The sequence below is a fragment of the Bos taurus genome, chromosome 17 (assembly GCF_002263795.3).
Source record: "Bos taurus isolate L1 Dominette 01449 registration number 42190680 breed Hereford chromosome 17, ARS-UCD2.0, whole genome shotgun sequence".
Taxonomy (NCBI): Eukaryota; Metazoa; Chordata; class Mammalia; order Artiodactyla; family Bovidae; genus Bos; species Bos taurus.
The window spans coordinates 69536382-69562264 of NC_037344.1; the positions used below are offsets into that span (position 1 = coordinate 69536382).

General features: G+C 57.8%; 2 protein-coding genes, 1 long non-coding RNA gene and 1 other non-coding gene across 13 annotated transcripts in view; 2 read left to right on the forward strand and 2 right to left on the reverse strand.

Moving 5' to 3' along the window:
- Positions 1-17150, reverse strand: GAL3ST1 (galactose-3-O-sulfotransferase 1). 8 transcript variants are annotated; one of them, XM_024977201.2, is made up of 4 exons: positions 16933-17146; positions 6440-6605; positions 2206-2345; positions 1-1437 (listed from the first exon to the last, which is right to left on the reverse strand). In XM_024977201.2, exons 3-4 carry the CDS (start codon positions 2334-2336, stop codon positions 297-299), a joined length of 1272 nt encoding a protein of 423 aa, XP_024832969.1. In that variant the 5' UTR covers positions 2337-2345; positions 6440-6605; positions 16933-17146; the 3' UTR covers positions 1-296.
- LOC112442058 (uncharacterized) lies at positions 841-20134 on the forward strand. Of its 2 annotated transcripts, none has more exons than XR_009491117.1 (4): positions 841-929; positions 11174-11236; positions 14295-14554; positions 19578-20134. It is a non-coding gene; the product is annotated as an uncharacterized lncRNA (long non-coding RNA). The 2 variants fall into 2 exon arrangements; XR_003030086.2 differs by having other exon boundaries at positions 19752-20134.
- TRNAS-GGA (transfer RNA serine (anticodon GGA)) lies at positions 13513-13584 on the forward strand. The gene has a single exon. It is a non-coding gene; the product is annotated as a tRNA-Ser (tRNA).
- Positions 18864-25883, reverse strand: part of PES1 (pescadillo ribosomal biogenesis factor 1) — a 13409-nt gene continuing 6389 nt past the window's right edge. Inside the window, exons 5-15 of one of the 2 annotated variants that reach the window (XM_024977178.2) lie at positions 25329-25500; positions 25141-25230; positions 23080-23196; positions 22913-22987; positions 22676-22765; positions 22402-22532; positions 22151-22276; positions 21836-22020; positions 21132-21388; positions 20821-20979; positions 18864-19365 (exon numbers count right to left, since the gene is read on the reverse strand). In XM_024977178.2, the coding sequence (XP_024832946.1) occupies positions 19282-19365; positions 20821-20979; positions 21132-21388; positions 21836-22020; positions 22151-22276; positions 22402-22532; positions 22676-22765; positions 22913-22987; positions 23080-23196; positions 25141-25230; positions 25329-25500 (1486 nt within the window). In that variant the 3' untranslated portion in view covers positions 18864-19281. Of the gene's footprint in view, positions 19366-20820; positions 20983-21131; positions 21389-21835; positions 22021-22150; positions 22277-22401; positions 22533-22675; positions 22766-22912; positions 22988-23079; positions 23197-25140; positions 25231-25328; positions 25501-25883 lie in introns of both variants that reach the window. The other variant, NM_001354818.1, reaches the window with a different exon arrangement.

Consider the following 25883-nt stretch of genomic DNA (forward strand, 5'->3'; position numbering starts at 1 on the left):
TTAACAAAAACACATCAAATTCTTTTACTTCTGAAGTCTCCCCTTTAAGGGGAGCCAGAAAATAGAACATTCTTTTTGGGTGGAGGGTAGGGGGATTTAATTAAAAAAAAAAAACAACTCTAATTAGTCAAATACTGATCTCAGTTAGGCCCTGTGGCCGTGGGCCCAGTCCTTGGCTGGTTGCACCCCTCAGAACAGCCCCACCTCACCCCAGGAACTGGGGTGGCACCAAGAGGGGCCGCAGGGGGGTGGCTGGCGGGACCCCCGCCGGGCCCTCCTCGGCGGGGGCCCCGGCGTCACCACCGCAGGAAGTCCCGGATGAACTTCCAGAGCTTGGTGATCCACAGGTTGGCGCCCAGGTCCATCAGGTACTGGATCTCCGGCGTGAGCATGCGCCGGCAGAGCTGCGCATGCCGCTGCCCGATGCTCTTCTTGAGGTTGTAGCCCAGGATGGACTTGGCGCCCAGCGGCTGCCAGGGCTGCATGGCCGAGTCCTCGATGGCCGCCGCGTCCACCGCGCGGCCGCCGTCGATGCAGATGCGGCGCATGCGCTCGTTGGCGCGCCGCAGGGCGGCCACCTCGCGGGCCATGCGCTCGCGCCCGAAGGCCTCCACCTTGCGCCAGAAGCTGGCGTTGAAGTGGCGGTAGAGGCGCGCGTCCAGCACGTTCCAGGCCGTGGCGCGCCGGTACAGCTCGCCCGAGAGGCGCGGCACGGCCGAGGCGCGGCGGGCGTTGAGCTTGAAGTAGAGCACGTCCTCCAGCTCCCAGCACAGCAGGTCCTTGAGCAGCACGAGCGACTCGTCGAAGTACTCCTGCAGCAGCACCAGGTGGAAGTGGCGCTCCACCTCCAGGATGTGCTCCTGCACCTGCGGGCTGCTGGGGTCCAGGTCGCTGTCGTAGCCCAGGTCGAAGAAGAGCAGGTTGCGGAGGTAGTGGGCGTTGTAGCCGCGGGGGTCGTAGTAGCGGTCGGGGTCCTGCAGGAACTCGGCCAGCTTGTCGCGGCCCGAGAGCTTCCACGTGAAGGGCACCACGGAGCCGAAGTAGTGGAAGGAGGACTCGAAGAGGCGGGCGGGGTCGCGCAGCACGGTGATGAAGGTGGCGTTGGGCGCCACCAGGCCCCGCACCTCGTCGTAGTGGAAGCGCATGTGGTTGCAGATGATGTTGAAGCAGGCCCCGGGCCGGTAGTCCTGCACCAGGCTGCGCGCGAAGAAGGCGGGGTAGTCGAAGTCGTTGCGGCCGTTGGGGAAGGCGAACTTGAGCCCGTGCTTCTGGCCGAAGCGGAACAGGATGTTGAGCAGCGTGCTGCTGGCCGTCTTGTGCGTCTTCATGAACACGATGTCCCGCCGCGGCTGGCAGCCTCCCGCCGAGCCGTTGGCCGAGGTGGGAGCCTCTGGCTCCCTCGGGGCCGGAGAGCAGGGTGCCGCGCCCTCGGGGGTCCTGCTGGGGATGGAGGGGTGGCAGAGCCTCAGGAATCGGCCTGCCGGCCCCTCCACCCCGGGTCTACAGAGCAGGTGGCTGGGAGTGGGGGGCGGGTACCCCAGGGACTCGCCATGGTCAGGGAGCTGGGGGACCAGATGGGCCTGTGTTCCAGGCTGCAAGGCTTAGGTCAGTGGTTTGGCCTATCTGGCCTTACTTTCCTCTTCTGTGAAATGGGGACAGTAACCCTCTTTGTGGTGTTGCTGTGAGGACAAGAACAAGTCTCATTCATGGCCACTTGATGTACATTCATCAAGAGTTCGTATGAGGCTGGACCACATGAAACCCTGCATGCAAAAATGGGCATTTCCTCTAGTTCGACTTAATACCTCCAACTAAGGGCACAGGCTTGGGTAGGTGATCAGCCCAATGGGGAGGCAGGATGACCTCATGGTTAGGAGCCAGGCTTGGAGGCAGGCAGACCGCAGTTTGAATCCAGGCCTGTGCCAGCCGAGTGCTCTTGGACTGGGCATCCCCACCTCCCGGCCCCGCTGGAGCCCACCGTGCAGATGGTGATATTTTATTCTTACGCTCCATGTCCGGCTCTGTTAGCACACCCACTTCACAGATGAGGACACCGAGGCTCAGGGTTCCACAGTGAGTTCCCTGCCTTCAGTGGGACTTCTGCCCCGGGCACAGGGTGGCCACCCAGGAGGTAGCCCTTGTTATCAGACTGGGAGCCAACCCTCCGCTACCCCCAGCCCTCGGCCGCCCAGCAGGACCACTCACGTGGAAGCCAGGCCAGTGTACAGTGGGGGGACAGCATAGGAGTACAGCAGTAGCAGGAAGCTGGTGAAGAGCGCTCCCAGCACCAGCCCCTTGGCCATGGACTCCCAGCGCTTCTTCTGTGGCAGCGGCATCTCAGACACCTGCAGGGGGTGGGTGAGGGGGTGCAGAACAGGGCACGTGTTAGGAGGCCGGCCCCAGGGAGCCCTCACCACCATCCCCGGCCAGGCTGGCTTGAGAGGCAGCTTTTAACATTGGGACCTGCCTTTGCCAGCTCTGTGGCCACCCCCACCTCAGCAGTCCAGATAAGGACAGCATCTGGGCTGCAGATGGACACGGTGGACAAAGCCAACGCCAAGAAAGGCTGGGGCGAGAGGCAGGGGAAGGCTCTGCTGCCTGGGTCAGTTTTCATTTGTGAGCTGAGTGGTGGGTATATGGGTGTTATCCGTTTTATTTTTTTGTAGACCTTTCTGGGCTTCATAATGAAATCATCTAAATAAAACAAGGAAAAGAAGACCCTTTCCTAGTGCCCTGTACCCCCAGGCCTGGGCCAGGGGTATCTACAGAGAGGGCCCTGGGACCTGAGTCTCTCATCTTTCTGAAGGTTCAGCCAACCTGCTGGCCCCCCTGCCACCCTTCCCAGCCGTCCAGTGAGCGGCTGAGCTCCTTGTCTCTCCACACTGGCTCCTGTTCCCATGGGGTCTGTAGGGGACCAGGTGGAGAAACTGAGGCTCAGCGTGAGGAAGGAGAAGACTCAGCTCACACAGGCCTCTGCCCACATGTCTGCCTCTTCTCCAGCTGCTGGCAGGCTGGGTCAACCAGGTTAGGTCTGAATTGCAGGTGAACAACAAATGTTTTAGTTATCTGTATGTCCCAAATAATGCCTAGGATATACTTATACTAAAAATTATTCAGTATTTCTCTGAATATCAGATTTAACTAGATGTCCGGGGGCCGAATGAGTGCTCCAGCTCTCAGCAGGGAACCGCTGGACTGTGTCTACAGGGGGCACCTGTGCGCCTTGAGACCAGTCTGTGACCTCAGGCTGAGTAGCAGGCAGCCCAGGAGCTGGAGCAGCCCATTCACCCTGAAATTCTCCCTTGGTCACAGCCTTTTTCAGCAGCAGCCTGGTCTTACTTTTCAGTCCCTGGTGGCTCAAGACAGTAAAGCGTCTGCCTGAAATGCAGGAGACCCGGATTCGATCCCAGGGTTGGGAAGGTCCCCTGGAGAAGGAAATGGCAACCCACTCCAGTGCCCTTGCCTGGAAAATCCCATGGACGAAGGAGCCTGGTAGGCTACAGTCCATGGGGTCATAAAGAATCGGACACGACTGAGTGACTTCACTTCACTTTTCACTTTTCCTGGTTTTTGGGGGCTAGGTTTTAGGTCTGACTGTGGTGACCCTGTCAGCAGGGGGCTGAGGCCTGAGCTGAAATGGGGGCTGTTCAGGCAGAGCTGTGCGGGTCCAGGACAGAGCTGGGACTCACGGACCTTCTCATGGCCCCTTAGCTGCAAAGCCAAGGTCCCAAACTTTCCATTCCGTGCTGCACTGGGCCCCGGGTGCTGGAGGCCATGAGAGGTCATCCATGCCGCCCGCGATCACACACACGGCACGTCACCACTGACCCTGGGGCCAGAGGCCAGCCAGCCAGCCTGGAGGAGAACCCCTGGGAGAGTGACCGGAGGCACCCACAAACCTTTCCCAGAGAAGGGGCATTCCAGGCCTACCTGACCAGTCCCTCAGCCCCCCGCTGATCATCTAGAAAGTGCTCTCACAGGAAAGGACTAGCCGGAGGGAACCTGGCTTCCCTGGTGACAAGGACATATCTCTGTCCAATCCTAGGTGGGCAAGGTGGACAGGGTCGGGAGGGAAGGAGAGTGTTTCCGGAGGGTTTTCCTTTCAAAGGAAGACTGTAGAAACCCTCCCAGTTCTAACTCTTCTTCAGAAAGACTTGGGGAAAGTCACCCAAGTAAGGGTGTTCACAGCAGTTTGGTCAGAAAAAAAGAAACCACGTCAGTGTCCATCAGCTGGGAATTCACTGCACAAACCAAAGCCCATTCCCAGACAGAGGCATCTGTACCTGCTTTAACAGATTAAAAAAAAAAAAGAAAAACAATGTGGAGCTGAATGGACTGGCTCAAAAACACACCATGACCTACTAACATGAAAAAAGAAGTTCTGGGACAGCATGCCACCAAATCCATATAGGTGATGGTAAATACACACAGACCCAGTTAGAAACCCCTGGAGGGCAGTCTAGGTTTTAACAGTGGTATCCTCTGCATAGCTAGGGAGGGGGTATATGAGCAAATACTCTTCTATATTTGGCATTTCTGTAAGGGTTGGATTTCTTTATTAAAGAGAATATATTACTTTTTAATCAGAAAAAGGCAATAACGTGTATTTACTATATTTAAAGAATAGATAAAGCTTGCAAGGTGGGGAAAGTCAGCTCGCGCTGGTCTGGTCACAGAGAGGCCTAGGGGAGGGAGGTGCTGACCCGGGAGCCCCAGGCCCGGGTTTCAACCACAGGAACCCTTTGGAGCCCCAGTTTCTCATCCTAAAATGGGGAAGCTGGTGGTGCTAGCTCTCTCCCTGCCCCGCCCCAGAGATGGACCAGGCAAAGTGACTGGCACGTAGTTGTCACTCAAAGAGAGTGGGAACCTGCTCAAAGTCCTGTCCTTGTCGCTCTCGGGGTGGGTCCCCCTTGCCAACCAAGCGCAAATCTGCCCCCCACCTCAAGCGCCCCCACCGGCCTCCTGTTCCTTGGGGTCCCACAGGGCAGTCCTGGGCTGGGCCAGAACCTCAGACTCGAGCCCAAGCCCGGAGTGGAGGCCTGGGCATCGGGTTCTGACTTTCAAATGTCGAGGGGTTCGGATTGCTGCCCTCTGACTCACTCCCTCAGGGCCCACCCCTGTCTCAGGAGCCCACTCACCAGGGCACCTTCTGGAACTCAGGGAGGCTGCTGGTGAGGCTCTGGGAGAGGTCAGGCAGCAGGGGGCAGACCAGCCTCCCAGGACCACCAATCAGGCTCTGCCTGGCCCTGCCCCAGGCCCGCCCCCAACCCCCATCAGGGCTTTCCCTCATTCATTCCTTCCTTTCCCACTATGGCGTCCTCAAAACCAGTAGGGCCCTGCCCTGCCAGGTGCTGGGCCTTGGGCCTCGCCACCCTCTGGGTTCACTTCTGAGCTCCTCTAGGAGCCAGGCCCTGGGACGGGGCTTCTCCAGAGCATCTTACTGACTCCACCCAGCTATCCTCGGAGGCAGACCTCACTATCAGCCCTATTTTGCAGGTGGGGAAACTGAGGCTCTGGGTCACAAAGCAGGGGGCACAACTGGGATTCGAGCTGTGATCTGTGGGCTTGCAATGTGCATCTTCCTGGCTGTCCGTGGCAGCTGCTGCCCAGCGTGCCGCGGGCCCAGCCCCAGCCCCAGCCCGAGGGGAAAGGGTGTGCACAGCTGGACCTCACAGAAGGCCGAGGCTTGCAGGCAGCTGACAGTCCCAGGTCTGAGGCCATGAGGTGGTGGTGGCGGCTTAGTCGCTCAGTCGTGTCCAGCTCTTTGCGACCCCGTGGACTGTAGTCTGCCAGACTCCTCTGTCCGTGGCATTTTCCAGGCAAGAATACTGGAGTGGGTTGCCATTTCCTCCTCCAGGGCATCTTCACGACCCAGGGATCGAACCCGTGTCTCCTGGCCGGCAGATTCTTTACCACTGAACCATCAGGGAAGCCTAAGGCCTTGGGGTACCGAGGACAATCGCAGCACGGCCCAAGCCTTCCAGCCTCCACCTTGGAAAACGGTGCCTCCAGAAGGCTGAGGCTCAGAGAGGGCAGAGCCCCCATCAAGGTCACACAGCACAGCAGTGGCAAAGACAGGACTAGAGCCTGAGTCTCCCTCCTCTGCTGTGGTGGGACAGTCCCAGGCACTCAGGGCAGACCGCCCCCCTCCCCACCCCACCCCTCTATTCCTGTCCTCCTGGGTTACCCCAGCCAGATCGCCCTCCGTGTGTGCCGACAGCTGGCTCCCAGCCAGACCCAGCACTCCTCCTGTTCAGCTGGACCAGCAGACTCCAGGGAACGAAGGGGAGTCGGGGCTCATCCTCCACAGCATCCACACAGGGACCCCAAGCCTAGGATGGTGAGCCTTCCAGCCTAGGGCGCCACCAGCAGGCAGGCCTCCATCCCAGGGCATCCTGCTCCCCCAGGGGCCGTGCGCAGGGCAGAGGAAGACACTCACCTGGGGCCAGGTCTGGCTGCCCCTTCCCTCTCCCTGCCTGAGCCACGTCTGACTCCCAGGCTGCCTCTGCGGTCACTGGGAAACCGGAACGCTCCAATGACACCCAGGAGTGTGCTGGCTGGCTCCCTCTTGCTTCAGCGGCCGTGAATATTCATGAGTTCCCTCCCTGGGGAGAGCAGGTGGCATATCCCTGTAGTATCCCTGTACACTGTGGGTGCTGCCCCGGCCCTCTGCCCCCTGGGTGGTTCCCCCTGACCCTCTCTGGACCTCAGCAGCCTGGCAGCTCCTCCATCCAAGGGCTCAGCAAGGTCCCCGGCGTCCTTGGCCCAAGGACACTGGCAGCCGCAGAGCCCTGCAGAGAGCCTGGGACTGGCTTGAAAGCCATGGGAGGGACACGAAGGCAGGTGAGCAGGGAAACTAATTGCTTCTCCAATCACATCTCATGTTAAGTCTCAAAGCTGCCCTCTGAGTCAGGTACTACCGTTAGCCACTCCCCAGGTAAAGAAACCCAGGCTCAGAGAGGTGAATTCACCTGTCCAAGGTCACACAATTAGCCATGAGCAGACAGAACCAGAGTCAAAACACGGACTTGCCAAACTCTAGGTCTTAGAGATGTCCAAGGCACGACCGGAGACCAAGGTTGGTCTAAAAGCTGGGAGAGCCCAGAGAGCCAGGACCTCAACCTGGATGGTGCCCTGGAGGCAAAGTACCTGAGCAGGGCTGGGAGGACGAGTCTGATGAGACTTCACCTCTCTGAGCTCCAGGTTCTTCATCAAAAAGGTACAGAAATGTGCCTCTCCTGCCTCCACCCCCAGTGAGTTGGTGGCACAGGACACCCCTGGATCAGCCTCCAGGGATCTGGGCTGATCAGAGATGCAGATCCTTCCCAAAGTCTCTGTGGGAACAGGTAGGTCTAGGGACCCTCAGGCTCAGCCCAGGCACTGGAATCTCTCATCCTTGCTCAGCGTTGCTCATGGACAGAGGGTGCCCAGAAAAGCCTCCCCCCTACACCCCACCAAATCCTTCCTTCAACACTGATGCCCAGAGCCCCACCATGGCCCATGCATGGGGCTTTAGGGACCGGAGTATCGCCATCAATTGATCATAATCACTACTGTGACGGTCAGTGATGCCACAGCGAGCACTTTCATAAACCGAGCAGCTGCCAGTGCCTCCGAAGGAGCAGCAGGCATGTGACCCTGTGTGCTCAGCGTTCTTTCCCCCAGAGCCCCGCCCAGCTTCCACGGAACAGGGGAAGCCCAGAGTCCTCCTCTCCATGGGGGCTGAGCTGAGTCCAGGGCTGGCATCAAAGAGCAGATACCGAGGTTTAGGAGCGTGGACTCTGGACCAGAGTCTAGTCTTGTGCTCGGGACTCGCCATGCATCACGCACCCTCATAACCTTTGCAGGGAGCCCTCTTTATCCCCCATTGTACTGTAGACGAGAAAGCTGAGGCGCAAGGAGAGGAAGTGACAAGCCCAGAGTCGGGAGGTAGGGGGGCAGATGTAAGATCCTCATCCAGGTGGGAGTGGAGCGCAAGCTTTTGAGCAAGAAGTGAAATCGTGAGAGGAGTGGGAATCTAGTAAGAAGAGCCAAGTTAATATTTTATTTACACACATATGTATCAGTAACATAGAGTTTTGGAAAAATAAAGCACTGCAAGTTTGGGAACTTCCTGGTGGTCCAGCGGGGAAGAGGATGCACTCCCAGTGCAGGGGGCCCAGGTCCAACCCCCGTCAGGGAACTCGATCCCACGTGCTATGACCAAAGATCCCATATGCCACAGTTAAGACCCGGGGCAGCCAAGCAAACCTTTTTATTTTAACCTGAAATTTTCATATTTCTAAATACTGTTCTTGTCCTAGTGGATTGAGGCCAAGCATAAGGGAAAATCTACTCATTGCTTCTGCTCTTAATATTTCTACTTGGAATTTGATCACTGCATTTTCTCTTTGACAACAACACTGCTCTAGTAGCCAGTGTATGCAGTGCATTGTATAATTTGATTCAATTAATTTGGTTGAACTAATTTTCATACTGTTCTTTATTAGCCAGCCTTTAGCTGGGGTTCGATGTCCACAAGCACTTACCATGAAAAAACTTCATTTTAGAATGGCGAGTGATCACCCAATAAGAGTTTTGTTAGGAAAATTATTTGAGAATGATAGAAGATGCCTAAGGAAACTTCTGATCCAGTGACTCTCAAAGGAACAGACTATAAAATAAATTGGGAGAGATAGAGGGAAATTTCAGTGTAGTATAACCTAGACTTCTACTTTTTTATTATGTATTCATTTATATCCAGAAAAACAAAGATGAAATTCCCTCTCGTCAACACCAGTTCATTTTGTATGCAATTTTGGTTCCAGAAATGTACATTTTCCTCTCCCATAAAATTAGTCTAGAGGCTAGACATGAAAACAAGTTACTAGTAGCCAGTTTTTCAGTTATAAGTGACCCACAACTTAAAACTCACTGCAATAGAGACACAACAGTCCGAACAGCTTCCTCTCTGCCAGCCCTTTTATTAAGGCTTCGTAAAAAGTGAACGGTATGCGTGCACGTGTTTAGTGACTCAGTCGTGTCCGACTCTCTGCGACCCTTCGGCCTGTAGCCTGCCAGGCTCTTCTGTCCGTGGGACTTTTCAGGCGAGAATACTGGAGTGGGTTGCCATTTCCCTCTCCAGCGGATCTTGCCGACCCAAGGATCAAACCCACACCTTTTCTTTCTGCTGCATCGCAGGCGGATTCTTTACCCACTGAGCTGTGGTATAGAAAATCGAAAAACCAACAAGCGCTGATTCAAAGCAAATTCCTCTTTTAATCACAACACGGTAACAGGTCAAGAGAGTTTAACATCTGAGACAAGGGCAACTCAATAAAACAATAGCATCTTGATGTAGTAATTAAGAAATATGACTCCATGGCTGTCATGGATATCTCAAGCACTTTGGATCTTTTTATTGCTTTTATAAAAAACTACAATACAAACACTACTCTGATTGGTGCTATGTTTGGTAAGCAGTTAGCGTATTAAAAAGCAGATATACTAGATATGCTAGATAAGCAGATATGTTGGATAGCATATTGAAAAGCAGAGACATTACTTTGCCAACAAAGGTCCGTCTAGTCAAGGCTATGGTTTTTCCAGTGGTCATGCATGGATGCGAGAGTTGGACTGTGAAGAAAGCTGAGCGCCGAACAATTGATGCTTTTGAACTGTAGTGTTGGAGAAGACTCTTGAGAGTCCCTTGGACTGCAAGGAGATCCAACCAGTCCATCCTAAAGGAGATCAGTCCTGGATATTCATTGGAAGGACTGATGTTGAAGCTGAAATCCAATACTTTGGCCACCTGATGTAAAGAACTGACTTGAAAGACTGATTTGAAAAGACCTTGATGCTGGGAAAGATTGAAGGCGGGAGGAGAAGGGGATGACAGAGGATGAGATGGTTGGGTGGCATCACCGACTCAATGGACATGAGTTTGAGTAAACTCTGGCAGTTGATGATGGACAGGGAGGCCTGGCGTGCTCCGGTCCATGGGGTCGCAAAGAGTCGGACACGACTGAGTGACTGGACTGAACTGAACTGAACTGAACTGGTAAGCAGTTTCGGGAAGTATGAAGAAAAGACATGAATAAAAGCATTTTCTAAAGTGAGAGATGTTTTGGAATTAGATGATGCGAGCTATTATATATAGAATGGATGAACATCAAGGTCCTGCTGTATAGCACAGGGAGCTATATTCCATGTTCTGTAATAAACCATAATGGAAAAAATATATATGTAAAAAAATATATATATGGAAAAAGAATATAAATATGTGTGTGTGTGTGTGTGTGTATAAGTGAATCACCTTACTGTACACCAGGAACTAACACAACCTTGTAAATCAACTATACTTCAATAAAATAAATTTTAAAAAGAAGAGCTGCATGGAGCCAAGCCTTCCAGAGTGCAAGTGTTGATTGCAGGAGCTGTGCCTGCAGCCTTGCCAGAGGGGGCTCTTCCCAAGTGTCAGTGACACCGGCTCTGGTTGGTTCTGCCCCCATGGGAAAATTTCTTTTTTGTATAATTTTATTTGCTTCTTTTCGGCTGTGCTGGGTCTTTGTGGCTGCGTGGGCTTTTCTCTAGCTGCGGCAAGCCGGGGCCGCTCTCTAGTTGGGGCCCACGGGCTTCTCTTTGAGGTGGAGCACAGGCTCAGGGGCATGCGGGCTTCAGTAGTTGCAGCACGTGGGCTCAGTAGCTGCAGTTCTCAGACTCTAGAGCACAGGCTCAACAGCTGTGGCCCAGGAGCTTAGCTGCTGCTGGGCATGTGGGGTCCTTCCGGGCCAGGGATCGAACCCGTGTCTCCTGCATTGGCAGGTGGAGTCTCCACCACTGAGCCAGCAGTACAGGTGTTCTGCAGGTATTGACTGAGCACCTGTACAGCGCCCAGCACTGGGGTGCAGGCTCCCCAGTGCACAGAGCCCAGGCTTTCAGGGCGGGGGGCGAGAGAGGTGCAGGCAGACAGCTGCGGGTGCTCTGATGGAGACACACAGGCAGAGCTTCCTGGTGCAGAGAACACACCGGATCCAGCCTGGAGGGGCGGGAGTGGGGGTGGCCAGGGAGAACTTCCTGGGGTAGGGGACTCTGTTGGCAGAAGCTGCTGCGTGCTTTACTATTTCCAAAGGCAGTTAGTTCCCTTTCTCCTTGGGGTACGTGGCTAAACTGCTTTTCCCATCCTTCCTTCCAGCTCAGTGTTCTCATGGGACTGAATTCTGGCCATGGAATATGAGCAGAATGACAGCTGGTGAGGGTAAGTGAGCCAATCTCTGTGATCTCCTTTCCCACCTGCTAGTGAGTGGGTCTGGAGATGGGCAAGGCCGGGAGGTGGGAGGAACCCGGATCTCTGCATTTCTGATCATCAAACATCTGATTAAATTCAGGAAAATGACAATAAAACTGCCATTGTGTTAATAAGCCTTTTAAAACGTGGGACTTGGGACTCCCGTGGCAGACCAGTGGTTAAGACTCTGCGATCCCAACGCTGGGGACCCAGGTTTGATTCCTGGTCAGGGAACTAGATCCCACAGGCCGCAACTAAGACTTCACACGCTGCAATCAAAGACCCCCCGCATGCCACAAGAAGATCAGAAATCCTGCAAGCAGTCGGTACAGCCAAAACACAAACAAAACCAACTTGGGGCTTATCTGTTTCAGCGGCTAGCATTAACTAATGCAGAATAAGCCGGACAGAGAGAAAAGCATGTGCAAAGGCCCAGGGCAATTGAGAAGCTAACAAATGCCTAGCCTGGCTGGGAATGTCCAGTACATGTGCCTGTCAGAGGTTGGGTGCGTGAGCAAGAAGACCAGCAGCACAGCCAGAATGGGGGCAGGGGCAGGCAGGACACGCAGGGCCTCGAGAAGTGTGTTAAGGAATCTGGCTTGGATCCTGTGGGCAAGGGGAGCCCTAGGAGGGTCTTCAGCAGAGGAGCGAGGAGATGAGGCTCCCATCAGGCTGCTGGATGAAGAATGAGCTGTGGAGGTGGGAAGGAGTGGGAGAAGCAGGCACACCTAGATGGTGGTGGTCACGGCTGTGCAGATGTGAAGGGACCTGGACCAGGGGGAAGTCTGGGGATGGACTGGATCCGCCCGTAGATGATGGCATGGACAGCATTTGGTGGGTGAGGGGTGTGAAGGTGGGGGGAAAGAATTCCTGCTGGAGGTGACTGGCTGGCTGGGTGTGGAGCTAGTCCCTGAGAAGGGGAGGCTAAGAGAGGGGCGGGTTTAGTATTGGGGTTAGGGGGACAATGTCAGTTTCAGTTTAGGATACATTGAGTCTGGGGGATGTACTGGGTGCCTGTAGAATGTGCAAAGTGCAGGAGGAACCTCTGCTTTGAGTGCAAGAGCGAGATCTTGGGCGAGAGAGGCTGGGGGCCATGGGGACAGAGGTGGGAACTGAGGCCGGAAGAGGAGATGGGGTCACCAGGGAAAACGTGAGGAAGGAGAAGAACTCTGCACTTATGGGAACAGGGAGGGGAAGAGCCCCCTGCCCTCAAGGAGATAAAGGGCCCCCAAAGCCATGGTCTACAGAACATTTTGTAGAAGCACTGACCTCTCAACCCATTCACCCACCGATGGGCATCACCGTGTGTTCAGTGGGTATATAGGAACAGGGACCTGGCAGAGGGAGGGTGGCCTAGAGCTAGCTGTTTCCTGTGGTTGGAAGGGAATCTCACAGGGCCACGGGAGGAGATTTTAAGAGGAGAGCACAAAGACTCTCCCTACAGTGCTCGTACATACAGTGTCTGTACACGTGTGCTAAGTCGCTTCGGTCATGTCCAACTCTGTGACCCCATGGACTGTAGCCCGCCAGGCAGCTCTGTCCATGGGATTCTCCAGGCAAGAACACTGGCGTGGGTTGCCGTGTCCTCCCCCAGGGGAGCTTCCCGACCCAGGGATAGAACCCCGGTCTCTTACGTCTCTTGCCCAGGCAGGCGGATTCTTTACCACTAGCACCACCAGGGAAGCCCCACTCAGGATGCGTATTTGACAGCAAATACCATAGTTCTAAAAGTGTCCAGCCTCCGACCCAGCACTTCCACCTGTAGGAATTTGTTCAAAGAGGACAAACAAGAGATCTGACACGGAGCACAAGGAAGGCCATTGCAGTGGTGTTTAGCGAAGGAGCAAAACAGAGACAACCTCAGTGTCCAACAGGAGGGGATGGTTGAACATACCATGTGATGGGGACTTCCCTGGTGCTCCAGCGGTTGAGAATCTGCCTTACAATACGGGGGATGCAGGTTTGATCCCTGGCCGGGGAACTCAGCCCAGGAGCAGGGAAACTAAGTACACAGGCTCTGAGCCCCCGTGCTCTACACCCTGTGTGCCACGAGTCGAGAGAAGCCCACACGCTGTGGCAAAGATCCTGCGTGCCACAGCTAAGGCTCGCCACCACCTAAGTGAACACATATTTTACAGAATATATTATGTGACATATATCCAATGATCCCATATGTATTCATGAAAATTATGTCTGTAACATATAATAAAGTGGGAAAAAAATACATAGCTACACACATATAAGCTTCCCTGGTGGCTCAGAGGTTAAAGCGTCTGCCTGGAATGCCGGAGTCCCAGGTTCGATCCCTGGGTTGGGAAGATCTCCTGGAGAAGGAAATGGCAACCCACTCCAGTAATCTTGCCTGGAGAATCCCATGGAGGGAGGAGCCTGGTAGGCTACAGTCCATGGGGTTGCAAAGAGTCGGACACGACTGAGCGACTTCACTTTCACTTTCACACACATAATATTCACACACAGATAATTTTGTTTTTACAAAGAGTCTGTATTACTCTGGAAAAACATGAAAAATAACAATATTTCCATTTTGAAAAACTGCCGGCTGGCTGGAGGAGGAGGGAACCGTGGCTAGTCTGAACCATGCCCCACCTCGCTGCGTGACCTCGGTAGGCAGGTTCCCTCTCTGAACCTCAGTGTCCAAAAGCAGGGGAGAAGCAGCAAAAGGGTGTGGGACAGAGAAGAAGCTGGAAAGTGTGAGCCACACAGTTGAAGGGGCAGATGGAAAGGCTGGCTCTCCATCCAGGAGTGCTGGGGGACTGACTTGCGAGAATCTGGAAGCTTCCTCTCTGAGACTCTCTGCGCTGGGGTGCTGGAGTAGAGAAGGGGAAGCTCGCCAGAGAGACATTTCAACTTGCAGAACCACCTCCGAACGTGTCAAGGAGCCCTGACGGCTTGCTCCTACCGCCCCCACCTGGCTGGGGGGATGGCTGCAGCTAGGTGGGGGGTCTGGCAGCTGACTAAGAAGAGGTCAGTGTACTTTGATGACTCAGAAGATTTTCTGATCTTGCAGAGTCACCTGTTTCCATGACTCCTAATGGTAACCACACCTGCAACCTCAACAGATAACCTTTGGTGTCACCTGCTAGCTTTGTGACGGTGGGCACTCTGAGGCTCTGCCCACAGGTCTTCCGACGTTGCTTTATCCAGACAAGCTCACCAGCCCTCCTGATGACAGATTTGAGTCGCCCCAAAACAGCCCTAACTGAAGAGTAGCGCAGCACGGGTTAACCCAGCGGTCAGTCAGCTTCAGAACTCCTGAGAACTCCAGAGGTGAGTGTGTGGGCATTGGCAGTACCACCCTCTGTACCTTCTAGCGTGACTGAAATGTTTCTTTAAAAAGGTATGTCATGCATTTATTTGCATAACAATATGTAAAATATAAAGGTTTTTCAAGAGCTGAGCAGTTGCTAGGTACAATGCCCTGGATCTGCCCACCCGCCTCATTAATCCTGGAGAAGTTTGGCTAGAAATCTGGCTCCACCACTCCCCAGCTGGGCCACCTTGGGCAGGTGACCTCCCCTCTCTGAACCTAGGTTTTCTACCACATGGGGTTACCATGACCTTCCATGAGGATCAAACGGGATGGGGCATGCGGAGCCCTTTGCACACACCTCGGATTATTATCCTGACCCTTCTAGACCCACCAGGCAGGAGAGGCAGCACCCACCAATGCGGTCTCCTGGGGCCACCCTCCCCACTCCAGCACCCACATCTCTCCCATGCTCGAGAGCCAAGGTCCTCACGTCCCAGATTTCACATCTGAGAAAACCAAGGCACAGAGAGGGAAGGACTTGCCTGGAGTCCCATGGCAAGTCTGGGCATTACTGGGATCAATATTACTGGGGGTGCCCAAGCCACACCTCATCGCTGCCCTGGGGCTGGCGGGCAGGAGAGAGGTTTCCTCTGGACCCCCATTTCCTCTGAACCATCGCTCCTCAACAGGCGATCCCCCGACCCCAGCCCGCTGACCCCTATGGGCGCTCTGCTCCCTCGTGCCCTCCCCTGTCTGGAGTGGGGTATGGCTCCTAAATGGGGATGGTCTATATTCCTTGCTCAGTCCGAGGGGCGCAAAAAACCCTTCACAAGCCTGCTGCCGTGCCTGGAATCCCGACATCTGTGTATCCTTCTCCCAGGTTAATCATCGCCGCTTTCACCCGGTTGACATGATCAAGTCCCTTAGAGCCCAGAGGGAGGGACACACTCCTCCCTTTGCTGGATTGGACCCACAGCGTCCAATATCAGACCCCTGCCCATCAGATGAGGGATGCACCAGAGCCGGGCACGCTTCTTTGTCCTTAGGGCGCTTCCTTCAGGAAGGGCTCTGCCTGAGTGAGAAGCAGGGAGGAAGCAGCCCGAGGTGGCAGCTGAGAACAGGGCTCTGTTGTCTCTGCTCCCAGGGTAGCAGCCTGCCCACCCCTCAAGTGTCAGGCAGAGCTGGGAGCTAGGGGGGCACGTGGGGGAGGGGTCCTGAGCTGGGGGCTGGGGGCAGCCATGGCAACTCGAAGAGGCTAGGACCCCAAAAAAGGGGCAGAGAAGAGAGAGATCTTGAGCAAGGCTGGGGTCCTGAAACAGGGGCTCGGGCACGTCTCCGAATTTGGAGTCCGTTTAGCCACATCTGAACTGTACGACTCTGGGAAAGTCCCCAAATCTGCCTGAAGTTCAGTGCCCCCGCTGGGATCCCAGGCTTAGTAATTACGGCTCCTCCGAGGGGTAAGGTACAGTGCCGCCACATAGCGACTGCTTGGGCTCAGGCCTGCCCATGGCCTTGCCCGATCCGGGCCTTCGTAAAGGGCCTTCTCCCATCTGGACCGTCCTCCTGAGGATTTCCATGGCGCCTGTCACCTGGGCAACCCAGGTGATCAGCTGTCTAACCTGCCGCCCTTTCGCCTTCCCTCCCGCTGCTCCGGGTTACTGCAGCCATAGGTGTACCGGCACCTCTCCTGCTCTGTGCAGGTGGGAGGGGGTCCCCACTGGGAAGGGACCACAGCCTTTCTCTATGCTGCTACCAAAGCACTGGCTTGGTACCAAGGTGGGCAGACCAAGCTGGACCCCTTTCTGAGCACTGGTCCAGGAAACATGGGAATTGCTGGCTTAGCTAGGGGATCCTTCTCGGACCCCAGAGATTGTCCCACTCCCTCACGTCTTTCCTGCGTGGCCTTGCCTGCTAAGTGGCAGAGGACAAGGCCTTCCACAGGCAGGGGGGATCCAGCCTTTATCCTGATGCCCAGCCCCTGCTCTGACCGCCCCTCTTCTGGGGAGGGCTGGTGGGAAGAGGGAACATCCCCGCCTCTCCTCCCCCCAGGGCTCTGGCACCGTGTCCAAGATTAATGATTAATGAACATCCAGCTCCAGCCCAGCTCCCGCCCCACCCACCCCAAGTCAGGAACTGGGTAAACCCTGGAAACAGGAGCCGGGGGAAGAAACAAGGGCCGGGTGAGCACCAACCTGCTCCCCATCAGGCTCCAGTCTTCCCACCCTCTGTCAGCCGGGATGGGCGCACGGACCCTGGAGCGGTAGAGTACCTCTCGGGTCCAGCGTCTGGCGCGCGCAGCCCCAGTTCCGGGGCGTGGAGCAGCGCGGCCGGGACCCAGGGGGTAGACTGAGGCAGGGTGCAAGCTGGTGGTGGGTGCCGGGCCCCCAGGACATACCTTGTCCCGGTCCTTCTCGGGCTTGGCGTGCAGTTTCGGCCACGGGCCGCGCCGCCCGGGCGCTTACTAAGGCGGCGGGGCGTACCCGCCGGGTCCCCCCGCTCGGCCGGGCCTGGACCATGCTCCCGCCCCCGCCGCCGCCGCCGCACCCGCTCCGGCCAGGTGCGGCCGCCAGCCTGGCCCGGCCCCCCCGGCGCCGCGGCCAATGGGTGCCCCGGGCCCCAGCCCCCTCCCCGGCCCTCCGCGCCCGCCCGGGCGCACAGAAGCCGCATTCAGCGCGCCGGGGCGCAGCGTCGCGCCCCCGCCGCGGGCCCAACAAGGCGCGTTTGTCTCGGATGCGCCAACGGGGCCATTGTCCCGCCGCCGGACCCTGAGGCTCAGCCGATCTCCCGGCCCCGGAGGGGATTCGAGGGTGCCTGGGGAACGGGGTGGCGTGGTGATGGTGAGGGCAGCCCAGCTCTGGGGAGGAGGCGGCTACTCTAGTTGCTTATCTTCAATGGAAGGTACAGCCTCGGGCTCCAGAGTCAGTGCAAACTGGGGACACATGTTTTTTTGGCATCTGAAATGTGGAAGAGAGGAGTAGGGGCTGACCCCACCTCCCCAGGGTCCCCAGCAGGGCACAGTGCGTCAGGATGTGGGCACCCCACTCAGGATCTGACTTTTCCCAGTCCTAGGCTTTCCTCCTTCACCCCAGATGATCAGGCCTAAGGAAGGGGACTCATGCCCCCCTGGAGCTGGGAATGCTCAGCTCCAGCTGTGGGCAGTGTGAAACCAACTGGTCACCCAGTGGGACATAAGCCACGTCAGAGCCCCACTGCCCCCGCCATTACTGGGCGACTCTGGAATGGGGAAAATTCCATGTCAGCATGACTGCCAGGAACTTTTCCGTATCTGATGGGCTTGCTGGCTCTCCAGCCTCCACAGCGCTGGGGTGCACACGCACCCAAGCACGCTCAAAGTAATCTCTTGGGCTGCAGACTTTGGTTCCAGAGGCCCTGACCCTAGAAGACCCCCCTCCCCCACTAGGAAGCATGTCAGTGGAATGGCTCTCTTTGGACACCCACAGCGAGGGCCAGGAGCCCAGGCTTCTCCTCGGCCTCAGCCAGAGAGGCTGCCCAAGCTCCTGCCTCCCCCTGCACGTGCTGGGTCTCAAGACACTGCCCTGAAGACTTCTGTAGAGCCCGGGCGCTTCTACAGAGTGAAGGGCGTAAGGCCAAGGCCCTCAGGCACCCGGATTTGGGCAAGAAGCCCAGTTCCAAACTCCCACTCCCCCCCGCCGGCCCTGCTCCTGACAGTACGTGGCCTACAGTAGACAGAGCGGGGCTGGGGCAGGCTCAGAATCTCCCTGCCTGACCTAGGAGGGATTGAGTGACCATCCCATGCCCCCTGGTTTTGGCCCTGGCTCTGCCATGAGGTACCGGCAGTCCAGATGGGGCACTGCCAGAGTCAAATGGAAGCTGTAAGGATGGCCCGGCCTAGGTTATAAGCCAGGCTGCTGGCAGAGCCACACTGGGGGTCCCCGGCAGCTCTGCCCACAAGCCCGCCAGGTAAAGCCGTGGCCCCTCCACTCAGGCCCCACAGACGCTTAGACACTGGTTTTCACCTCCGGGGCAGACTGCAGCAGGAAATAAGTCACGCTGGGGGTGCACTGAGCGCTTTGTGTACCACACACACCTGATACTAGCGAGTCTCTAAAGCACTGTCACTGAACCCACCACAGGGGCCTGGGACAAAGGTGCCAGAATTTCCACTCTCAGCTCACATGTGAGGAAGCATTTCACAGAGGAAAGGTCTCCAGGCTGGAACGTGGGGTCCACGGACATCCAGAGGGGTCTGGCAGTGACCGGCCCCTCTCAGTGAGAACCGAGGGCTGGAGCACAGGGTACAAGGTGGCCCTTCTCCAACCCCAGGAAAGCTCGTGAACACAGGACTCAATTGGCTGCACAACTCCAGCTGTTTATTAACAAATGCTTCCCCACCCTCTGCCCATCACACATGGGGCCAACCGAGTGTGGGGGAGGGGGTGCGGAAAGCCAGGGTGAATGGGAGCGGTCAGGGAGAGGCAGGTCGGGCTCCCCCACCCCCATCCCGTGGCCCTTGGCTCCTGGGAGCCTGACGTCTGGCCAGAGAAGCCTCTCCTCTGCACAGACCTGCTGGGAGCGCTATCCAAGGGAGGCCGGGGCTGCCCGTGGGCCCCGCCAGAGAGTGTGAGCGGAGGCCAGGGCCGGCAGAGGGGGGAGGGGGCTGACAACATGTGGTCCAGGTCCGTCACCACGCCCAGGCCCTCCGGTGCCTGTGCCCAGTCCTGCTGCCGCGAGCTGGCCTCGCCTGATGAGAAGCCGCTGCCGCTCACAGCGCCCGCACCTTCTTGGCCTTCTTCTCTGATCTCACAGCCTCGTCGTGAGCTTTCCGCTTCTCCGCCAGTTTGTTGGCCTGCAAGGAGGAAGGGGAGGATTAAGCTGTGATGGGGGGGAGGAGGGTGGGAAGGGGACTCCCTTTTCTCCTAATCAAGGCCACCCCTTAAAAGCAGAGCTTCCAGAAAAGCTAACGGGCAAATTGTCACGGGGAAAAAGCAAATTGATCCAAAGAGCCTCAGGTGAGGAACCGGGTCTTCACTCTCCCTTTATGACTCTGTTACTTCACAGGCCACCAGCAAGCCAGGTGGACCACAGGCTCCCAGGGCTGAAGGCCACTGCCCCATTGACCCGCTTCGCATGGGGATGCAAGGGCCTTTCAAACCTTCACCAGAAGCTGCTGGAGGGGTTGGCCTGGAGCAGTCTTTTGCCTGGGCCATTTGACATGATCTATTTCCAAAACAGGCAGATCTTTCCTCCTGGCAATTACATGCCTAAGAATTTATCCTGCAGACAGACACTTGGAAGTAAGACGGAGAGGTGCTCAAGAATGTTTTCTGAGAATGACCAGAAAAGGGAGACAGTCTAATCCTGTCAGCAGGCACTGTATGATGCCATGGACAACTCACACTAAATGAGAAACACAGCAGAATGATCTTCAAGCAGACCAGACCCTGGAGATACTCTGGGTTTGAATCCAGCCGCCACCCCAAAAAAGCAAGCATTAAAATAAAGAGAGTCTCAGGAACGTTTTGGTTTCCCAGGGCACATAAAAGTTCTGTTTATGCTCTGCTGTTGTCTATTAAGTAGTGTGTAGTAGCATCATTCATTAAAAAAGACTTCACTGCTGAAAAAATACTCCCCACCATCTGAGCCTTCAATGAACTGTAGTCCTTTAGTGATGGTAACATCAAAGAACATTGATCACACATACTACAACAAATAATAATAATGAAAAAGTGTGAAATATTGTGAGAATTACCAATGTCACTGGTGACAGAGAAACATGAAACGAGAAAATACTGGGAAAATGGTACTAAACAGACTTGCTCCACATAGAGCTGCCACAAACCTTCCGTTTTTAACAAACACTGCATCTGTGAGGCACAGTAAAGCGAAGTGCTGTATGTATAGCACATGTGTGCGTGCTGAGTCGCTTCAGTCGTGTCCAACTCTTAGTGACCCCATGGGCTGTAGCCCACTAGGCTCCTCTGTCCATGGGATTCTCCAGGCAAGATTACTGGAGTGGGTTGCCATGCCCTCCTCCAGGCTGTATGGCATGATGCCCCCCAAATAACACCCGTGTGTTAGTACATGCACAAAAGAAAACTGGGGGTCTGTTACTACAGATCACTGTAAAGGCCATGAGGTGTGAGCCACCTTCCCACCCATTCAAGTTCTGGTGTACACAGTACTCTCTTAAAAATTTTTTTTTTGGCCCAGAGTCCGCCCAGGAGAGCCCACAGGCCTGGAAGCTCATCTGTGAGGCCCCATCTGGAGCCTCAGGTTGGCGGGGTGGGGCGGGGAGACTCACCTCGCGGATTTTGCGCTTCTTGCCGAACATGATCTTGTTGTAGAGGTACTTCTCCCGCTTCTTCATCATCATGATGGCCAGGCGCTTAGCCTCGCTCTCCTCCTCCTGGGCCAGCCGCTGCTTGTCCTCCAGCTTCACTGTGCCTGCCATCACCCTGGGCTTCTGGGGACACAGGAAGACGCTGCTGGGGACAGGCTGACCCCACACTCCACCTCCAGCCCCCTCTGGCTCCCACCCTCCTGGCACCAAGACGGCTGGGGGTGGGCGTGGGGCCGCTTCCTGGGCTGAGACCCTGGTCCACACCCCGGTACCTTCCCCTCCAGCCTCTGCTCCTCCGGGGCGGTTAGCCGGGCCTCCGTCTTCCCCTCCAGCTTCCGCTCCTCCGGGGCGGTTAGCCGGGCCTCTGTCTTCCCCTCTAGCCTCCGCTCCTCCAGGGCGGTTAGCCGGGCCTCTTCCTCCTTCTCCGAATCAGCCTCCATGTCCTCCTCCTCCTCTTCTTTTTCTCCCTCTTCCTCACCATCACCGTCATCTTCCTCCTCATCCTCCTCCTCAGATTCATTCAAGTTTCCTACAAAGAACCAAGAATTCTGTACCCTGGGGGTCTGCTCTTCCCCTCGCGGTGTGAGAACCTGCACCCATACAGACCTTCCAGGGGCAGAGCAGGGCTGACTCAGCCACGGCCCCCTGGCACCTCCCCCCGGGCCCAGCTGCCTTCAGAGCAAGCTCCAGGCCCCCCACCCCTCAGCTCTGCTGCCTCCCACAGAAACTTCCAGACCATTCTGCTCAGTTGCCCTGGACATCAAGTGACACGAGACTCCAGGACACAACACCTCCTTCTCCTAAGCCATGTTACTCCAAGGAGGGGTTACAAGGTTTTGTGTCCCCACTGACTGCCCAGTTCTCTGGAAGGTGCCACCTCCGTAGCCAACCAGGGAAATAGCCAGCTGAGCCCCGGGAGCCGAGGCCAGCCTGGAGGAGCCTGCCCAGCCCGCCCGGTCCAGCCTCCTCCACGCACCTGCATGCTCGCCCCGCTGCAGGGCCAGTAGCTTTAGTTTCTCCGGGGGCACATAATCTCCTTCCTTCTCTGTCACGAAGGGTGAGAGGTGTGGGGGCAGCTGCACCCCAGGGAAGTAGTCTGCCACGGGGAGGAGGAGCTGGGCATTCACTGAGTCAAACACCCACTGGGGCTGCACATAGTACCTGGCACAGGGCAAGAGTGGAGAAGAGTCACGGGGCCCCCGAGGACCCGGCTGCATCTGCAGGGCCCTGGACGCAGACCTCTGCCCCCAGAAACCCAAACACACGGAGGAAGAGGGCCTCGGGGGCCTACCTGCCAATGACCGGGGTCTGCTGCCCAGGCCGGTCGACAATCTGGTGGGTGATGCTGGGGTCTGTGACGTCATAGGTGGCCCCGATGCACAGAGATTTGTCCCAGGACACGATCCCCCCAAAACTCCTACAGGCACAGGGGGAGCCCACAAGGGTCCTCAGGCACAAGCTCACCCTCCCAGGACACACCTGTTCACTCCCCCAGGGTCCCCAGTCCAGAGCGGGACCCGGCCGGCACGGGCAGGCCCCCACCTGATGACGAAGGCCAGGGCCTCGCGGGGCACCTCGCGGTTCAGGAAGAACCTCAGGCCCTCGAAGAGCTTCTTGTGCTTCTCCTGCGCCTCCAGCTCCTTCCTGCGGTCCTCCTCCTGCGCCGCCATCTCCTGCCGAGAGGAGGGGCTGCTCACGCTGTTGGGCCCGCCCGCAGCCCCATGGGAGGCAGAAGCTGGAGACAAGCCCCTCCCCAGCTTCCTCCTAAACCCCTCAGGGCCCCCAGCCCGCCTCCAGAAGGCCGCACAGCGCTCACCCCATCAGCAGGAAACTCGTCCGCCTCAGCTTCCTCCTCCTCCGTGGGCACCACCACGCGGGCCAGACTGGCACTGAGGGCGGCCAGTTTCTGTGGAAAGAAGCGGGGCTGTAGAGACGCTGCTCGCGGGCAGGGGTGAGGGCAGAGTGGGGAGGGAGAGCACTGACCACTCTGGGACAGCCGTCAGTGGGCTTGGGTTCTGGGGGACGCAGGGCCGGCGCTAGAAGCCCCTCTCACCTCCAGAGAGCTCTCCGAGTTCAGCGCGTAGGCATCCTCGCTGGTCTTCGCTTCTGTGTGAACCTGACTCTCGAGCTTGGAAACGGGGTGGGGGTACGGTCAGAGGAAGGGGAAGCCCCAGCCCCCACCAGCCCCCACCTCCCTGCGGGCAGAGAGGCTGGGCCTACCTTGGGCGGGTAGTGCAGGTTGAGAGACTGGTAGAGGCGGAAGTTGACGAAGCCCAGCAGGGTGGTGTAGAACTCGGTGAACGTGGCCATGACCCTGTAGTCCACGTCTGTCGGGTGCTGCGGACACCGCAGGTGTGCAGGCAGTGTCAGTGCAAGGAGCACACGGACAACCACCCGGGATGGCGGCTCTGGCTGCCTGAGGACCAGGAGGGCCCTCGGGGCCGCCCTGCCTTCAGACCTCGGCCCCTTGGGAAGAGTCCAGGGGGCCCCACCCAGGAGCATCCTGGGTACCAGTCAGGCTCTGGACAAAGGTCCCAAGGGTTGTCCTGGAGGCCAGAGCCAGATCCCCGCTAGTGGTGAGAAAGGGAAGCCTTTGTCTTGAGGTGCTCAGGACTGGCTGATGCCCACTGCCCCCTCACTCTGCAGGTCAGACTTCATCCCTGCAGAGGTCGCTCACGCCTGCTCCACTGCCCAGCTCACAGTTTTCATTTACTGTCTTCTCTGGGGCTAGCCCGTGAGCACCTGGGGGCCAGTTGGGCAAGGCGGCCCTGAAACAGCCCACCTGCCTGGGTGGGGGCAGTTGGGGCAGTGGGCGGATGGCACACTGCACCCACAAGCCCTGGTGGGACCCTTGGGACCAATACTCAGAATCTAATGACCCTGCCTCAGGCCCAAACCAAAGGCACAGCCCAAGGACCCAGGATAGGCCGCGGCCACCTGGCCCAGCCTCAGGGTGCTCTTGAGAAATGCTACCTGCCTGGGCAAAAACACAGAGCACAGTCCCACCTGCCCCCACAATGATACCTCGGTCCTTCCAGAGGCCTGGGGGCATGTGAGCAGCGACTCTCCCACGGCCCGAAAGCCCCCTGAACCCCACTACCTGCCTGGGTTCTGCTGCTGGGAGCCCAGCACTGGCTGTGTGCGGGGGTGGGGGGGCCATGAGGGCCCCAGCTCTGACCCAGCCCGGGGCCCCCATCCTCCTGCTGGGCGGAGGCAGTGTCAGTGAGCTCGCCAGAGAGGAAGGAAGAAGGGGAGGCCTGTGCCCTCCCCCGTGCCCCCAGCGCCAGCTGTGTGGAGGCCAGCCACCATAGGGCCCTATTCACCCCCGCGGGACAGACAAAGGCCAGTCTGAGCAGCGCGGGGGTGGGACATCAGAGAGCAGGAAGGAGAGGGCTGAGGAAGGAGGGCGGGTGGGCAGGAAGGACGGTGGAGAGGAGGGATGGGGCAGGGCATAAACAGGGAAGAGCACAGACTTGCACACGCCGGCCCCCAGAGCAGACACAGGGGCTGCTGGGGGCCAAGCACCTCTTACCCATGGAGGCTGCCGCTGATCCCCACTGCCGGGCCTCAGAGGGCTTCTGGCCAGCAGCCCCCCAGCCCAGCCCAGAGTAAGGAGCAGGGAGGGGCCCAGCGGACCCCGACTATGAGCTCAGGCTGGAGCACCCACTCCCCGGCCAGCAAACCCGCCATCTAGCCAGGTCTCTGATGAAGCAGGAAGCAGGCCCCACACGGGCCCACCGCACGAGAAATCAGTTGTGACCCTATAGGGCTGACAACCCCCATCTGGAGACCAAGTCAGCATTTCCCCTCATGGATCCTGCCCCAAACCGCCCCCCCCCCCCGCAGTCTAAAAGACAGAGAAAGCAGAGTGAGGACTCCAAGGGTCGGAGGCAGGCTGGGCTCTGCGTAAGGCCGTGCACACAGGCGCACTCGGCCTGGCCGCTGCTCACTCTTCTTTCTGCGATCCCTGAGGACCAGGCGCTGTGAGAGCTATTCTCCCTCAAATCCTCATGACAAAGGCTTAGAAGTGCAGGCCCCTTATTAAACGTGGCACAGAGAGGTGGAGGAACGTGCTGAGGCCAACCAGCGAGCAGGTACGGCAGTCAGGCTGGCTCAGACTCTTTTTACCACACACTCCCCCTACCCTCACCACCCCATCCGGCCGGCACTCAAGACCCCAGCTGGCTCTGCAGGACAGGACGATCCCCTTCCCGTCCACTCCCTCTAGGAACTGGAGAGGGAGCCACGGCCCGCACAAACCCTCCCCGGGGGAACACTCACGTCGTGGGAGAAGGTGTAGGGCGTGATCCACACGATCGGCTGGCCCAGCACCTCGGCCTGGTAGTAGATGCCTTTGATGGACAGGAAGACCTGCGGAGGAGCGGGACGGCGTGAGGCCCCCGGGCGGCGGCGGCGGCGGCGGGCGGCGGGGGGTGGGGGGGTGGGGCCCCGCCGGCGGCCCGGCTCACCTTGCGCAGGGCGCGGGCAGCGATGACGTAGTGCATGAACTCCACGGCCAGCCGGCGGCACAGCTGGATGGTGTGCACGTGGCACTTGCCGGTCCGCGGGAAGGTGGAGAAGAGGAAGCACATGGACAGGGCATCGTCCAGGTCCCGCAGGGCATCGACGAACGTGGGGTACCTGCGCGGCCGGGGGGCGGCGCTCACGAGGCCGCTCCGCCTGGGCTCCCGGGGGGCCTCCGACCCCGCTGCCCCCACCTGTCAGCCACCCCAGAGGCCCCATTCCCCACGCCAGGCCCGGCCAGGCCACCACCATCTCCTGGACGGGGAGCCGGGCCACGCCCCGGGGCTGGCAGCACCGGCTTCCCTGTGGCCTTGGGAGGAACCGCGGAACCAGGACGAGCCCGCTTAGCTCCGAGGGTCAGGAGGGGCGCCGGGCCTTCAGACACAGCCCGAGACAGAGGAAAGGCCTGCGGGGGCCTCTCGCGAGACAACAGGAGAGGCGCTCGGCTTCCGGGTTCAGAGGCCCGCGCCTCGGTCAGCCCCTGGACGTTTCCAGGTCCC

Bases quoted from the DNA above. Each gene is read 5' to 3' on its own strand.
- GAL3ST1 (XM_059875972.1), bottom strand. From the start codon at position 2,420: ATGGTGGTGAGGGCTCCCTGGGGCCGGCCTCCTAACACGTGCCCTGTT. The intron at 1,441-2,205 runs GTGAGTGGTCCT...CTCCATCCCCAG, and splicing joins TACACTGGCCTGGCTTCCAC to CAGGACCCCCGAGGGCGCGG.